The sequence below is a fragment of the Protopterus annectens genome, chromosome 9.part0 (assembly GCF_019279795.1).
Source record: "Protopterus annectens isolate FY-2018-M chromosome 9.part0, PAN1.0, whole genome shotgun sequence".
Classification (NCBI taxonomy): domain Eukaryota; kingdom Metazoa; phylum Chordata; order Ceratodontiformes; family Protopteridae; genus Protopterus; species Protopterus annectens.
The window spans coordinates 459,794,555-459,811,702 of record NC_056743.1 but is presented as its reverse complement, the minus strand read 5'-3'; the positions used below and the strand labels follow the sequence as shown (position 1 = coordinate 459,811,702).

Here is a 17,148-nt window from a genome sequence, read left to right as displayed (position 1 = left end):
GTAATGCTACTCAACGCCAGAAATCTCAACCTCAAAATGCACACACTCGAGGCTCCCCTCAGCATGGAGAAAATCTATGTTTGTACAGTGAAGAAAACCTGGTTCAAGGCTCAAGAGAGCACCCCAGCACTGCCAGGTTACAATTCATATCATACCTTCTGGCCTCAGTTACCGGATCGCAGTACAAAGGGCGGAGGTGTATCCATATTCAACAAGGATACCCATATCTCCAGGTTAGTAGCACAGCATGATGCCCCAGAGATCATCCATGCGCAACTATCAGCAGGCAAAACCACATTTCAAGTCATAGCTGGTTATAGATCGCCCACCATGTCCCAAGATGCTCACTCTGCATTCCTTGAGACATTGGAAAATATAAAGGTCCTACCCATCCCCATAATCATGGTTGATTTCAACTACCCTGGTATAGACTGGGCGAACTACCAATGGTCCAACTCCTATGCTCAGTGATTCATAGAATTTATAAATTCAAATGCTCTTGAACAACTAGTATGTTCCCCCACTAGAGGGGACAACATATTGGATTTAATCATCACAGATATGGGTGCCCATTGTACCACACCAGTTATCACTCCCTCCTTGGTCATATCCAACCACAAACTGATAACCCTGGACATCCTCACCCCTCCACCTCCCCCAGTCAAAGAAACCATAGTCAAAAACCTTTCCAAAGCAAACTTCAAACTACTTGCATCCGAAGTGGAAAGCTTCACTATTCCCTTGCAGAAGGATAATGATATCCAGGATACGGAATCCTACACCAAGGCACTCTGTATGCATCTTCAGGATTGCATGGACCGTGCTATCCCAAATAAAACCAAGACTCCTTCCTCAAGCAAGAAGAAACCAGTCTGGTGGACCCCGGACATAAGTAAAGTTTACAATAAAAGGAGGAGACTTTTACAAAAAAAGGCCAAATCTCAAGTAGAAAAGTCATCCCTGATCAGCATTAGTAAGAAATTGAGGACCCTCATCAAGTTACTAAAGCTAATTTTGAAAAGAAAGTTGCCAAGGATAACCATAAGGCCTTATATGGCTATGTCAAAACCTAAATGGCAATGCTCAGGTCTGTTATGAGCTAGTACAAAATGGAAAGAAATATACTGACCCTTCTGACATTGCCAACATCTTGGCTGACAGGTTCAGTGCAAATTTCACCCCCCCCCCCTCACCACCTACAGGGCCTATTACCATTCCAGGGGATTGTGTAAGTCCAATTATTACTGATACGTTGGTTAACAGGGCTCTATCTAAAGCTAAAAAAACTGCCTCCATGAGACCAGATGGTGTCCCAGGCTGTTTCATACGCGAGCTCCAAAAGGAATTAACCCCGCATCTTAATACCCTGTTCAGTCTCAGCCTCTCCACAGGATATGTGCCCATAGAATGGCGCATGGCAACGGTGGGGCCACAGCTGACTCTGGGAACTACCAACCAATAAGCCTGACCAGTCTGATCTGTAAGGCTATGGAGCGAATCATTATGGAACTCATAAATGGAGAGATTGGGAACCTCCAGTCGCTGGACCCCACACAGTTCGGCTTTGTCAAGGGCAGATCATGCCTCCTGAACCTGGTGGATTTCTTTGAGACAGTTACTCAGGCTATAGATAAGGGAAAGGAGGTACACACGGCTTACCTTGACCTTGCTAAAGCATTTGACACCATTCCGGTATTATTGATAAGCTCACCAGCCTGGTCACCAGCCTGGGCATAAACCCTTACGTCACAAGATGGATCGCAAACTGGCTCTCAGACAGATCCCATAAAGTAAGAGTAGCGGGATCTATGTCCGAATCCAGACCAGTAATGAGTGGTGTGCCTCAGGGCTCTGTCCTGGGCCCCTCCTGTTTGGCATTTACTTCTCAGAAGTACAGGCAAGCACGGAAGGGCTGTGGTTGACTAAGTTTGCGGACGACTGCAAACTGGGTGCTATAATAAAGTCTCCGGCCGACATGGAGATCCTCCAGAAGGGCCTAAATGAGACTGATGCATGGTGTCAAAGCCATGGTCTCAAGCTAAATGCAAAAAAATGCGTAGTAATCCCCTTTGGAAAAAACATAGAGTACCCGCAAACTACAACATAGGAGGTAATCCCCTGAAATCTGAAGAAGAAATAAGGGATCTAGGGACCCAAGTAGATAGTCAGCTTTCCTTTGATAACCATGTTGCCAAAGTGGTTAGAAAATCCTTCTATGTGACCCATCTAATCACGAAAGGGTTCGCATCAAGATCTAAGGAATGTAATGGTGCCCCTCTACTCTTCCCTCATCAGACCCATTATTGAGTACAATGCACCGATTGGAATGTACCTGGCTAGACATCTCCAGCAGCTGGAGAGACCACAGAGGTACCTAACCAAGAGGATTACTGGCCTCAAACAGTTGCACTATGCAGCACGATTGAAAAAGCTAAGACTGTTCTCTGTTGCATACCGCTTTCTCAGAGGCGATCTCTGTCTAACGTACAGAGCCATGTCCATCCCAGAATTGTTGAACATGCTCCATCTTAGCAAAACCAAATCTACTCGAGCTACACGCTCTAGGGATATAAACCTCAACACAACAATGAATAGAACATGCTGGAGGGATAGATTCCTTCAGAGACTTCCCTTACTATGGAACAGGGTCCCGATCTACATAAGACAGAGCCCCTCACTATCACTCTTCAAGAGGAACCTTGATGAGTGGATGGGTAACAAAGTTCACACCGGGGATCACACCAACATCACTACTAGAAAGGGGCCAAGGGTACTAGCTGCTAGTACAAGGGTCTAGGGAACTACTAAAGGGGCGGTGAATACCGCACAACGTGGCTGGGCTAATATATGCCTTCGGGCAGATAGCCCAGTACTAACCTTTGAAACTGTGAACCTATAAACAAACTACAAAGCCGCAAAACGTACCATCCGCCATGTTAGTTCACAGCAAACTGCAGTGTCTTAAAGTGATACAACATTAACAAATTAAACTATATAGGTTCATAGGTTCATAGGTTCGTACTAGGCTATCTGTCCTAGGGCATTTATAAGCCTAGCCAGAGTGTGTGTGGCTTTCATCACCCCTTAGGATGAGAATACTACGCCCTTTTAGGGTTTAGTTTACTGTGCCTCTGTCTAGTAGTGACACAGAGATGACCCCCGGGGTAAACCTACGATCTCCCATCCACTCGTCAAGGAGTCAGTGAGGGGCACTGCCTAACATGGACTGGGATTCTGTTCCAGAGTGTAGGGAGCCTCTGGGTTATGAATCTGTCCCTCCAGCATGTCCTATTTATTTCTGTGTTGAGGTTTAAGTCTCTTGCTCTCGTGGCTCTGATGGATTTGGATTTTCTGAGGTGGAGCATGTCCATTAATTCCGGATTGGACATGGCCTTGTATGTCAGGCACAGATCACCTGAGTAGGCGGTATGCGACTGAATAGAGCTGGAGTTTTTTCATTTACATGTTCAATACATGACTCGATCTTATACATTTTCAGTATTATGTACTTCAGTGTTGTGAGTTTTCAATGTGATGATCTCGGTGTTTTGTGTTTCAGTGTTATGGTAATTCACTGTTTTGAAGTAGAACTATACACACACAAACACACACACACACGTGTGTATATATATATATATATATATATATGTGTGTATGCATCCTTCTATTTCATAATAATGCTAAACACTAAACATCAGTAAAGTATTTTTGGTTGCCTGGAAGTAAGTGAATGATATGATTTTCATCATACCAGGCATGCAGTAGAAAAAAATCTTACATGGAATACTCCCGTTGTCTCTGTATCATATTTACATGAAACGTATATTTTGTCTTTGCACCATATTTACGTGAAACATATCTGTTGTCTCTGCATCTTCAGCAGTAAAGCATATTAGAGCATTGAAAGAAAAGAGTGAGGAGACAGAAAGGAAGTAGCCATACTGAATTAAGAAGTAATTCTGAGAAGGCAGTAGTTCAGAATTTATGGCATCCAGGCTTTCACTGTATTTATTGCTTTCTCATTTAAACAGTTCAGCCCAACCAGCTAGGTTATACCTGGGATGGACAAGCTTGTTGGTCATTAAATACAGGTCCCACAGAGAAGAGGGGTTCTGCAGAGGTGCAGAACTCCTTATTGCAACTGCTTAATGAGTTGGTGACAGGCCACAGTCTGTCCTTTTTTCATCAGTGTCATGATGGGAAAGAATAGCGGACATATTCACATTTGTGTGGACTAAGGCTCAAATCATGCAGGAGCTGTTTCACATACCAATGTAGGTACCTTTAAAAGCACAAAACCAGTGTCTGCCCTGACAGTGAGTAATGGGCAGCCATAGAAAAATCTATATGGACAAAAAGGGACAGAAAGTAAGTAAATTCAAGTGGTGATTTACTGTTTCAGGAGAGCTACACTGATTTTTCCTTGAAGGTCTGCTGATATGAACAGTGCATTAGATGAGTGTTCGTTCGTCCATCTGCTGCAGGTGTTGATGTTCCCTTTAAGCTGGGCAAGTATATATTCTTCTTTGTTCAATAATGTAATACCAGAGCTGCATTATTTTCACGATTTACAAGGATCCCTTATGGGAAGCGGCAAACCAAGCTCACTTATGCAACCAGCACCTAACAACACTATGTATCAGCTGGCTGCAGAGGTGTCCACAGATATGGGATTTTGTTTAAAAATATGCAGACTTATGATTAGTATAAAGTAATACCTAAGTAAGGACCCATCAACAAAGTGCATTTCATAGAGTGATAATAGTAACAACATACCTGCTAGCAGCACATTCATGCTGCCACCTTCCCTCTTAAAAGGTTTGAATTTAATGTGATGCATTTCTTTGGAAGATGAAGGAAACATACAAAGGCAAAGCTTTTATATCCTGCTGTCAGTAGAGATTGTAGTAGTTTTATCATAAAAAGGATTACTCAGAACCATGTGGAAAAGTGCTGTGTGATTTAAAGTTGCTTTTGAGTTATGTAAATGTTCAGGGACATTCATTGTCTACTGGTTCAGTAACTCTCACTTAATTGCTAGACCCTTTTGTTGAAATGGTGACATTTTCCCTGGAGTTGTGTGCCCCTAGTGGATGCTGCATTTTATTAAGAGGTTTGGCATCTAAGGCAAGCTGCTGAGGAAATCCTGTAATTGTCTAGATACTAAAGTTATTAAGTTCAATTTCAACAAAACAGTGCAGTGATTAAACAGGCATCACTAAAACATACCACAACCACATGATGTTAAAAATGGAGTTCTGTTCAGGATCATTTTCATTTTTATGTCAGATCCTACCCAGCTTGTTTCTGTAGTGACATTGATGAGAACAGGCTAGGTCTCTCTTAAAATTATAGAGACGTGTGGACAGAAATAGACAAACACATTAATGACATAAGATAATAAGAAAGCTGATTATCTTCTACCAGGTTTCTGTTTTACTGATCAGTGTTCCATATTTGTGTCCTACTGTAACACTGATGTGGGCTTAGGAACAATTTGTGGTTACTTGTGGCTCAGGGAAGATGAGAAGTTTGGCTGGTTTTGCTTTGATCTGGAAAAATGTGCCTGAAATTGATGGTAGTTACTGAAGGGAGCAGCTGACATAGAGGCTGGTATGGTGATAAAAGATGGAAGCTGGAGATGTTTTTGATCTCTGATCTTTTCTCTTCCCACAGGCTGAGTGAGCACGCACATGACAAAAACAAACTACCGATCCTGATATTTCCAGAAGGTAAGTGTAATGGGAGCACGCACTTGGGGGGAGGGGCTTCATATTTAAATTGAATGAGGATTTGTGCAAACACATATGTATATGTATACGTACATATACACACAAGCAGGTGTGTGTGTAAAAATAAACCAAAGGGTAAAAAAATTGCAGAGACAAACCATTAAATAAAAACTGCTAGAAAAACCCAGCAAATCAAGAGTTTTCACTGTGTAATGTCTTAAACTTCTTGTAATGGAGGCCCATGGGATATATGCAAATGACCCCTTAAGGACATACAGTGTTTCAGCTGCATGGCATCTGAATGCTTATGACTTTTTACTTTTTAAATTTTTATGGGTAGATTTAGGACAGTAAAGCCAAGCCCCACTAGCTATGGACATGCATGTTTTGGTCTTTATAGTGACCTCATCAGCACTGCATAAGTGTATTTATGGACATCAGTCTTGAATTCAAGCTATGCGTTCCTAAACTATAGCCAGAAAGTCCACTTATGCTGTGATGGTGAGGTCATGAAAAAGTCAACTAGTGCACTGTATCCGCCACATAGAAAGATGTAGTTAGAAGGGCTGAGACAAGACTGGGAGTGACTTAAAAGAAGGCAAAATATTTTTTAGGTAAGGAAGGCAGGAGAAGAGATTAGTCAATTAGGGAAGATTGGAAAGACACAGAATGCAAGCAGGAAGGAAAACAAGCAGAGATTCTGTGAATGACTACTTATTTTATGTCTTCCCTAAAAGGAAGCTGAGCTCTTATATGCTAAAGGAAGTAGAAGAAACAAGAGTAAGAAAATAATCGCTGGACTGACGGATGATTGGCCAATAATTTTCACTTAAGGATAAGGCTCATTGTTCAGATGGGGTACATTCCTTTGGTTCTTAATACATTAAGTAGTGTTTAATGACTGAACTGTTGAACAGATCATATATCAGGGAGATTCTTGCTGACTGGAAGTGTGCTTGTGTACTGCCACTCCCCAAGGAAGTATCCAGTGCAGCCTAGCAAAGTCTCAGCTGGTAAAGTTGACCTCAGTGGTGGAGAAAATTATGGAAAATAGTTGGGGAGATCTAGTCCAATTTCTTGAGGATAATCACATCTAAAAGCATGGCTTCAGAACCAGATGGACTTCCATTTGTACTAGTGAACAAATATAGAAGTAGATCAGTTGTGTTGTTCATTTACTTAAGACTTTACTGTCAGAACTATTCTGAAAACTGATAGGCTTTTGAAGAGGAGAAGGTAACAGACAAAATGGTTACGTGGAGGGAAAAGTAGCTTGAGTGTGACACATAAATGGTATCAGTGAGTGAAACAGCTGGCGAGGGAGGGAGGTTAATGGACAGCCAAGGGAGCTGGTTCTGGGACCCGTACTTTTTATTGTATTTGTAGCTGATCTCACCAAGATGACGACACCATTATTAAAGCCTTTTGCAAACAGCACATAAATAGTAAGATTTAAATCAGCCACCCAAAAGAATGTGAAAATGCATAATGATTCTTTACAGTGAAAATCATAGGGTTGTAAAACTTGAACTACTTTGAAGTGTCATTCTGTTCTTTTTCTTACAGGTTATTTAGAAGTCTGTTTGGTCTACAGAACAGTATCTCATGTGGTTCTGCATGAAAGTCTGTGACCATATGCTTGTAATGTACTGCTGGGAGAGTTGATACCAGTTTGGTGGATCCTAGTACTAAAAATATCAGGGGGGAAAAATTATGAAGAGTATGTTTTGCTGTGCTTTCCAGAATGTGAAGTGTACTTCCCATCATGCTCAGTAGTGGTTAACTTGATTCACTTCCCATCATGCTCAGTAGTGGTTAACTCGATTCACTTCCTATCATGCTCAGTAGTGGTTAACTCGATTCACTTCCCATCATGCTCAGTAGTGGTTAACTCGGTTCACTTTTCAACATGCTCAGTAGTGGTTAACTCGATTCAGAATTACTGCTTATTCATATATGGAAATAAGGAGAATATGAAAAGGAGATGTCATGTAGTCCTATCTCGCCTACATTCTTCACCTGTGGGTTCAGAGCCGAATATCTGCTCCGACTCGGCCTAGTTACTAGCTCGAAAGTCTTTGATTGGCTGGGCTAAGATGGTATCCCACAATACACTGCTCCATATCCCCAGATCTCGTTTGCCACTTGTAGAGCTCGGACGTGGTCTCGACCTGGCTGTGGCTAAGTATTGATAAAACCTTTTTTCCTGTGAAAATTTTGCTGATTGTTATTAGCCTGATGGAGCTTTTTGTTAGCTATTGTTGCTGCGTTAGTGTCTGGTGAGTTGAGTGTTTTTTCTGTGTTGTGGTATCCCTAACTTCCCCTCGGGCTAGGCCCGTTTCAGTTAGAGGACCTAGTCCTCCGTTGTGGTGTTTGTCTGACTGTCATTTGGTGTGTTGTCGTTTTGTTAAGAGGAGAACCGTTTTAGTTAGAGGTTCTCCCCTTTGCCTGCTTTGTTTGTTGTGCTTGTGTGGACTTGCAGTTTCTGTGTGAGTGGTTTCCCGCCCTTTGTCAGTAGCGGCTGCTACGGTTGTAGCCTTAGAATGTCTAAGGAGCAGAAAGAGCATAAGCCCTCTGGTTTTAAAAAGTGTACAAAGTGTTCTTATAAGATGTCCATCATAGATGGACACTCGGTCTGTGTTTACTGTCTTAGAGCCATCCACCTTCAGGAGTCGGGCAACTTCTGCCACACCTTTAGTCCTTGGGTGCTCCAAGAGAGGAAAAACAAATTAATCCTAAAGGGACTGCTTAAACCGTCTTTTGAGGAGGATTTAGGTTCGGCTCCCAGTCGAAGTCTAAATCCTCGAAATCCAAAAGGTCTTCGGCTCCATCTGTTGCTTTGGAGCCACCTTCCAAAATCACGATTATTGAGTCTGCTTCCTCGGCTCCACCGTTATCAGGGCCACAGGAGGTAGTTGTGTCTGGTGAGTCGGCTTCTGCTCCGATCGTACTGGAACCAATTTGGAGCCGGTCGCCAAGTTTGAGGCAGTGTTCTCCAGATAGGAGGTCTAGGTCTCCATCCATCTCCTCCAAGTCCTCCAGGCTTTCCGATTTAGATGTAGATAGGGTGGTGCAGAGGCTCCTACAGTCACCAGTGTTGGCCAAACTTTTCTCGGCTCCTACCCAGTCGGCTCCGGAGCTGGCTCCTAAGGTTATTTCTGCTATTCCTCCTCCCAGCGCATCCTTGTCGTCGGAGCCGGTAAGCTCTGCTCCAAGAGATGTTCCTGTGTCGGCTCCGATCCCCCAGCGGGGCTTATTGGTGCCCACATCAGCTCTGTCCACAGGGTTCGAGATTCTGTTCTCCTCTGTCGGGCCCGAGGGGGATGCCTCGGAACACCCTTCGGTTCCGAGCCTCCCTCTCGGTGCCTCGGCTGCGGGGACACCAGTCCTGGTCATGGCCTTGGAGAGAGGGTGGTCCTCCGATTCAGGAGGTCCCGCCTTCGAGGCTATGCGGAGCGTGCTGGCTACATCAGCTACTTCTCTTGGGTCAGTTCTACCTTCCCCCACAATACTGGCGAGAGCTTCTGACGCCCACCTATCTTTGGATAGCAGAGCGCCAGGGCCTAAGGATACCCCCATGAGCGGTCCCCTTCTTTCTGAGGGGCCCTCAGAGTCCATGCCTGAGGAACCCCCCCAGAAAGAAAATGTGCAAGAGGAAGTACATAGACTCCCAGGATGAGTCCCTCACTTCCGATACTGACCTCGAGGAATCGGAGGGGTCCCCCAAATCTTCCTCTGAGGATGTTTCGTTCTCCAATATATACTGGAGATGCTGAAACAAAGAGGAGACTGGCCCTCCAAAACCCCCTCCGAGGAGGAGTAAGTATTTCTTAAGGCTTTTGGCGCTCAGCCCTCCGCCTCCTGGGTGTCTCCACCCTTTGACGAGCTCCTTGACCTTATTTGTCGAAGGGTGTGAGAGAGTCCTGACTCTGTGGAGCCTGTTCCTTGACGCCCTAACAAATTTTTGTCCGCTCCCCAAAGAAAATAATTTTTGACAAAGGGAGTCCCAGTAGATGCTATGGTGGTGGCGGCAGCAGCCACCCAGAAGGAAGTTGCTGAGTCTTCCTCTTCGGTCCATCCTCCAAACAAGGAGTCTAGGACTGTGGACCGGTACGGGAAGCATACCCTGTCTTCAGCTACCTTTACCTTGCGGTCGCTGAATTATTTGTCTAATTTCATGTGGCTCCAGAGAGATCTCCTTAAGGAGTTAGTAGATACTCTAGCGGGTACTCTAACGTACTTGAGGCGGTGGCCCAGACTGTCAACACTCAGCTCTCTACCCTCAACTCCATCGCTAACTTGTCCATGCGACTTATTTTGTATGCAGCCGAGGGAGCGAGTAGGGCGGCTAGCTCAGGGGTGGCCCTCAGGAGGCAAGCCTGGCTACGCCTGTGTCACTTTGCGGAGGCCTTAAAGGCTTCCTTCACTGATGCCCCCTTTGATGGCTCCTCCTTGTTCGGGACCAAAGTGAAAGACACCCTCACCAGGTGCGAGCAAGAAGGAAAGACCTTGTCTGCCGTAGGGGTCCATTTTTCCCTCCCGTCGAGACCTTAGCCCAGGGCTCAGCGAAGGGGAAAGATGTGGTTCAAGAAATCACAAAGGCCTTTTCCTGCCGCACAAGGTGAGACCCCCTCCCAAGGCAGGGGAGGGGGGTCGTATTCAGGGAGACGTCACCCCAGAGGCAGAGGGGGCCCCCGCAGTTCTGCGGACCGCGATTCCTTTCGTGGTTCCCCATACTCTCATTCCTGAGGATGTGCCCGACTGTGCTTCTCCGGAGCCAGTCGGGGGTCGGATTTCCCGGTATCCGGAAGCCTGGGTCAACATCACCCAAGACCGATGGGTATTGGGGATAATCGCCGGAGGTTATACCATCCCATTCTACTCCGCACCCCCTCCCGTCAAAAGGATCCCAGATGTTCCACCCAGTCAAAGGGATCAAGCAGCATCAGAGGTTTCTCAGCTGCTGGAAAAAGGAGTCATCCAACCAGTCCCCCCAGACCAGACCGGATTAGGGACTTACTCAAGATTCTTTTTGGTGCTGAAATGAATGGGGTACCTGAGACCCATTTTGGATCTCAGCCAACTCAATCATTACGTACGCGAGTCCAAATTCCAGATGGTCATGCTACAATCGATTCTCCCATTGTTGGGAAAAGAAGTATGGATGTGCTCCATCGACCTGAAGGATGCTTACTACCACATCAAAATGTACAGAGCATCCAGATGTCACCTACGCTTCCGGCTGGGAGCCAGGCATTTCCAGTTTCGAGCCCTGCCCTTTGATCTCACCACAGCCCCCAGGGTGTTCACCAAGTGCATGGCAGTGGTAACGGCTCACCTGAGACGTCATGGATTCCAGGTGTTTCCATACCTGGACGACTGGCTCCTCTCCACCCCCACCAAGCATCTACTTTGTCAGAACAAAGATACTACCATCAATCTATGTCACCAGTTAGGCATTACAATAAACTGGAAAAAATCTGCCTTGCTACCCTCACAGCATGTCTCATTTATAGGAGCAGAGTTGGACACTATTCGATTGAGGGCATTCCTACCACTGGAGAGGATCACGGGGTTACAGCAACAGGTTCGTATGATGATGCCTCTGTGACACGTGAAGGCAAGGCTAGTTCTTCAATTACTGGGGACAATGGCGTCTACTATCATGATGGTCCCGTTAGCGAGGTTATATATGAGAATTCTGCAATGGCTCCTATTTGCCCAGTGGTCCTTTCAAAGACTACCACTATCCCGTTCAATCTTAATCACAGGCAGATGCAAGCAGGACCTCAGTTGGTGGCTATGCACCAACAACTTAAATGTAGGAAAACCGTTTGTACCACCCGACCCGGTAGCCACAGTGACCACGGATGCCTGCCAGATATGGTGGGGGGGGGGCATTATCTCGGCAGGATGGTCCAAGGCACGTGGCAGGAGCACGAGATAGACTTGCACATAAATGTCCTAGAGATGAGGGCAGTGCTTTTTGCATTGCAGGCACTTCAGGATGCCCTCCCTCTAGGGACTATTGCAATGCACTCAGACAACATGTCAGTAGTGTGGTATCTCAACAAACAAGGAGGAACCCGATCTTACCCTCTGTGCAGAGAGGCCATGTGAGTGTGGAATTGGGCGATAGCTTCCCAACGGTCCTTGGTGGCAACGCAAATCCTGGGGAAAACCAATGTGATTGCAGACAAGCTAAGCAGGGCGATCCTCATGCCCTACTAGTGGTCCCTGAACCGCTGAGTGGCAGAAAGCATATTCAGCAGATGGGGTCAGCCTTGCTGTGATCTGTTTGCCAGTCCCCTCAATGCGAAATGCAGCAGCTACTTCTCGTTGATCCCCCCACCGGGGGAGTCTCCAAGGGATGCTCTTGCGCACAACTGGCCTTCGGGTCTACTTTATGCTTTCCCTCCATTTCCCCTTATCTCAAGGGTAATTCAGAAAGCGCTATCCTTGGGAAGCAGGTTGATTCTGATCGCGCCACACTGGCCTCATCAAGTATGGTTCCCCTTCCTTCAGCCTTACATTGTGGATACTCCTTGGACTCTGGACCCTCGTCCAGACTTGCTGACACATATGTCGGGACAGTTCCACCCCTCACTGGGGACCCTTCGGCTGACTGCCTGGCTACTCCACTTCCATCCATAGTCAGATGTCATGATTTTTCTCCAGACGTGGTCCATATTCTTTCGTCCTCCCATAAACCTTCCACTAGGAAGATCTTCTCTAGTAAGTGGAAAAGGTTCTCGATTTGGGCCCTGTCCAAAGGTATTGACCCCTACACAGCCCCCATCAATTCAGTTTTGGAATTTCTATCGGCTTTGTTCTATCAAGGGTCTGCCTCAGCCACCATCAAAGTTCAGCTGGCGGCTATTTCAAATTTTCATGTAGCTTACGAGCCTAGCTTAATGGCACACAGGCTGTGTAAAGCATTCTTGAAAGGCACCCTTCTGCTTCTCCCTCCTGTATCTCAACCTGTTATGCCCTGGGACCTCAATTTCGTTCTGCAGGCTCTCACTCTCCCACCCTTCGAACCTGCGGCCTCCTGCGACTTAAAATTTCTTACTTGGAAGTCTGCCTTTTTGATAGCTATCACCTCAGCTAGACGAGTCTCAGAAATCCAGGCCCTATCCATCAAGCCGCCATATTTGATATTCCATAAAGACAGAGTCTCTCTGAGACCAAACCCATCCTTTCTTCCCAAGGTGGCTTCCTTATCTAATATTAATCAGTCCATTGAACTGCCGGTCTTCTTCCCCAATTTTTCCAACAAGGCAGAGTACCAGTTTCATCTGTTGGATGTTCATAGACAACTACGCTTTTATCTACATAGGACAAAAGATTGGAGGAAGTCAGACCAGCTCTTCGTTTCGTTTTCAGAGAATCGCTTGGGGTGTGCGGTTTCCAAGGTCACCATCTCTAGGTGGATAGCTGGTTGCGTCTCATTTATTTATCAGGCAGGAGGAAAGAGTCTGCCCTTTCCAGTCAGAGCACATTCTACAAGAGCTGTTTCCACTTCCACAGCCTTTCAGGCTAGGCTATTGATGGATGATATATGTGCAGCTGCGACGTGGGCTTCTCCTCACACGTTTGTCTCCCATTACAAATTGGATATGGTGTCCAGGGGCAGATCATCTTTTGGCTCCACAGTGCTCAGGAGTATTTTCCATTGAGCCACCCAGGAAGTAGGTGCTAGGGACGCTGTCCCACAGGTGAAGAATGTAGGCGAGATAGGACTACATGACATCAGTAAGTTATGTACTCACCATAACATTAGATGTATATAGTCCATCTCGCCTCACATTCTTCATTACCCCCCTCCCACCGTCCCCCAGGCCTGGAGGATTTGGAGGATCACCATGTCCTTCTTGTATTGCTGAGTACCTTTGGTTAATTTGTTGGACCTCTTTGTTGAGGATGTGTGTGTTTGGGTGAGGCATCCTGTACTTCTGTTGGCAGCAAACTAGATCTGGGGATGTGGAGCAGTGTATTGTGGGATACCATCTTAGCCCAGCCAATCAAAGACTTTCGAGCTAGTAAATAGGCCAAGTTGGAGCCGATATTCGGCTCCAAACCCACAGGTGAAGAATGTGAGGCGAGATGGACTACATACATCTAACGTTATGGTGAGTACATAACTTACTGTTTTGAGATGCAGGCTTCTTGACATCATCTTGACATTTGAACCTGTAACCCTTTAAGGTTCAGGAACTAGATGGCATCTACTTAGTGTGTGCAAGCAACTTGCAGACATTGCTCAATCTGCCCATCTGCAGGTGATTGCCACCCCAATGGTGGCAGATTGAGTAGCATCTGATGAAAAGGGGGTGGTGAGAGTTCACCACAGTCTCTTTTCATTATGTGGAAATTGAAATAGTGCAGCTGTGTTTGCTTCATGTTTCCCTGATTTACACTACTACAGAATGTGCAGCAATGAAATATAAACGTGGTTTAAAGTACAAGTGCTGTGGTACTACAGAATGTGCAGCAATGAAATATAAACTTGGTTTTAAGTACAAGTGCTGTGGGTCATTTGATAGTTAGCAAACATATTCCCATTATGCCCAGTTAGCGTACTTAGTGACTTGAGCTAAAAATGTCCCAGTGTGGACCACCTAATGCAGGCATCCTCCATAATATGTGCTGAATCATTTGGTAGTAAGCAGTTATGTTGGTCTGTAACCATTTTGATTCTGTCATTTAAGGCACTGTGTTCCGTTTTGGATGCTCCCTGTCCCTGTTCTCTCTCCAGGTGGCAGAAGCAGCTGAACCAGTTGTGTGGGAATAGTGTTAAGGTAGCTTGTGTGTGTAACAAAAAATGGATAATTGTGTTCCTTAGTGTTTTGATGTATTGTTGTATTTTGTTGAACGTAATTGGAACTCTGCAGTATTTGTTGTAGAGACCCTGTATGCAGTTTCACACCAATGTCATTGACTCAGATAATTTCATTTGCAGATGCATTTTAATGCTTACTTCATTCCACACACTGTAAACATATTATGGTCTTGCATGCAGACATGTAAAATGCTTTGGCACACACCATTATATGATGTCACTACTGCATATCTTGGACACAGGGCCTTGCACACAGACTCTAATATGCTTTAGTGTTGTTCTTTGGTGCAATTTTCTTGTCTTAAGTTTTACTCTTGAATTGATCCCTGTATTAGTGTGGTTAGCTGCTTTGGTCTTGAAACGTGTAGTCATCTTCAGAGTCTTCCTTTAGTGGATAAGCATTGCTGCTTTTCATCTGATAACTGCAGCTTGACATATTAATGTTTTTTCCTTTACTGAAAGGTCTTTTATGTGCTTTCTACTGATACACACTATAATGCAGTTTACTATCAGAAATCCAGCATTACCTGCATTGAATCTGGCAACGCCAAATTCACAGCACCAAGTCACACAACTTTGAAAATACAGAGTGCCATACTCCTTGACTTCACTCCCTGGGACCCAAGTTACCTCTCATTTCTGGGTCTGGAACAGTAAGGATTTAGTTATTTGGTGTTTATGGCCTTTTGAGTTTTAGTATTGCATGATTCAGTGCTGTGAAGTTGGAGTTGCCAAATTCAGTGCAGGTGGCATCGAAATTTTGATAGTAAACCCTATGGTGCTATGTGTTTTGGCTATGGGGCATGCTCAGCTGTTGTATCATGCAGTCCTTTTCTGCATTTGTATACTTAACATCTCTAACAAAGATCATTTTTCACACATTTGATGCCTTAAACTGCGAAATCTTCAAAGTATTCCTGTGGCTGACAGGTCACGTTTGCATTGTACCAGCACTTTAGCCTGCACACCTGCAGAAGATGAAAGGAAATTTTGGGAGACCTACTTGATTTGTGTCAAGGATGTGGCTGTGGAGAATGCCCAACACTGACATTCAAAAGAGCTTAGCTTAAGAGATGATCTCACTTCCTTTCATTGTTCTTGGGAAGGGACTCTGAAAATCCAGGGGTTCTGTCTTTGAGATGGGCAAAGATAACAAGACATCCCTTACCTACATCTCCCCATGATGAAACTCTCAGTCTCATGAAGTCCACTATGAAATGTTCAGTAGTTTCTCTACCCATATCCCCTGCAATATTGCAGCAACATTCCATTATGTGAGAAAGATGACAAGCCTTTACTCACTTCACCAGTAGAGCTATTACTGATGGCTGCCATCTTTGCAACCTGGATACCATCTTTGTAGCCCAAATACATATGGGTTCTTCTCCCTCTGCTGTAAGGAAAGTAGATGCTCTCTGTATGCTCCACTCACCACCCTCTTTGGCCAGGAATCCTGGGACCTGGTTGAAGACTTCCAAAAGAGAAAACAGGAAATGTTCATTATTGTATTCAATATTGTAGTCCTGACTTTTGGGATATACTGTGTGCAGATAGTCTGACTGGCCATTGCACAACTTCATAGCTTTACCTTCCCTCAGGGCTTAGGCTGAGGCCCTGATACCAGAAAGCAAGGATGTCAGTGGTATAAGATGCATGTCCGGTGACACCATCTTCATATCTTTCTTGCCATAGAGTTTGTGCAGCTTTGTGTATTTCATAGCAGTCTGAGTCCATTGGTTGGACTATTTTACAGAGCCAGATAAGTACCGCAATATAATTTTTAAAAAACAATTTTGTAAGGAATTGTTGTACCTGAATGTTTGATTTTGACAGCTGTCATTTTGAATTTGTGTCTAAAGTCAGTAGTTGTATTTTTTGGAGGAAAAAGAATCCCCACAGAGTCTTCCCCTAACAGGTGTTGGTTTTACCTAGGCCTGGAACACAATGTAGACTTCAGTCCATATTGTACTATATTCAGCCTGAAGACAGTCTGCAGATAACATCAGTACCTTCAGGATTTTGCAGCCAGAAAAAGTGTGTTGTCTAGTTCTGTGCCACCATAGACCCCATCAGTCTTCTGCAAAAAAAAAAAAAAAGCATCAATTTACAGAGATAAAAAGTGTTTGGAGGCTGAGGACATTCTGTCGGATCACTCTGACTTCTTTGGGTCAGGTGATTCTGGTAGTGTAGAGATACTTTTACAGCCTCCTACTGGAGATGATAGCAGCCAAGTTCTGTGTTTCACTCTACAAGCCAGCATGCTGTCAGCATTTCTGTTGTCCTTCTAGAATGTTGCCTCTGTCACACATCCTGCACCTGAAGGCACTTCAGTTTTGGAGGAAAGTATGCTTATTTCTGAAGGGGAAGGTGAGATCCCTAGAATTCTTGTATGCGGGGAGTTTTCCAGAGACTGCATTGAGGTCTTAGTTTCCCATAAAGACCTTAAAGATGGTTGTTGCTGTAGCCGTGAGACTCAAAACACCAAAGACCACCACCTTACCTACACTGGGTACAGCCCCTCTCAAATTACTTGGCTTTCACTGACACTTTGGTTCAATTAGACAGGGTTGTTCT

The 17,148-nt window shown here is 44.9% G+C and overlaps 1 protein-coding gene across 2 annotated transcripts in view; it reads left to right on the top strand.

Annotated features, from left to right (window-relative positions):
- Nucleotides 1-17,148, top strand: part of GPAT4 (glycerol-3-phosphate acyltransferase 4) — an 845,426-nt gene that overhangs the window by 643,330 nt on the left and 184,948 nt on the right. For both annotated transcript variants that reach the window (XM_044082998.1, XM_044082999.1), the window contains exon 9: nucleotides 5,677-5,732. In XM_044082998.1, the coding sequence (XP_043938933.1) occupies nucleotides 5,677-5,732 (56 nt within the window). The remainder of the gene's footprint in view (nucleotides 1-5,676; nucleotides 5,733-17,148) is intronic.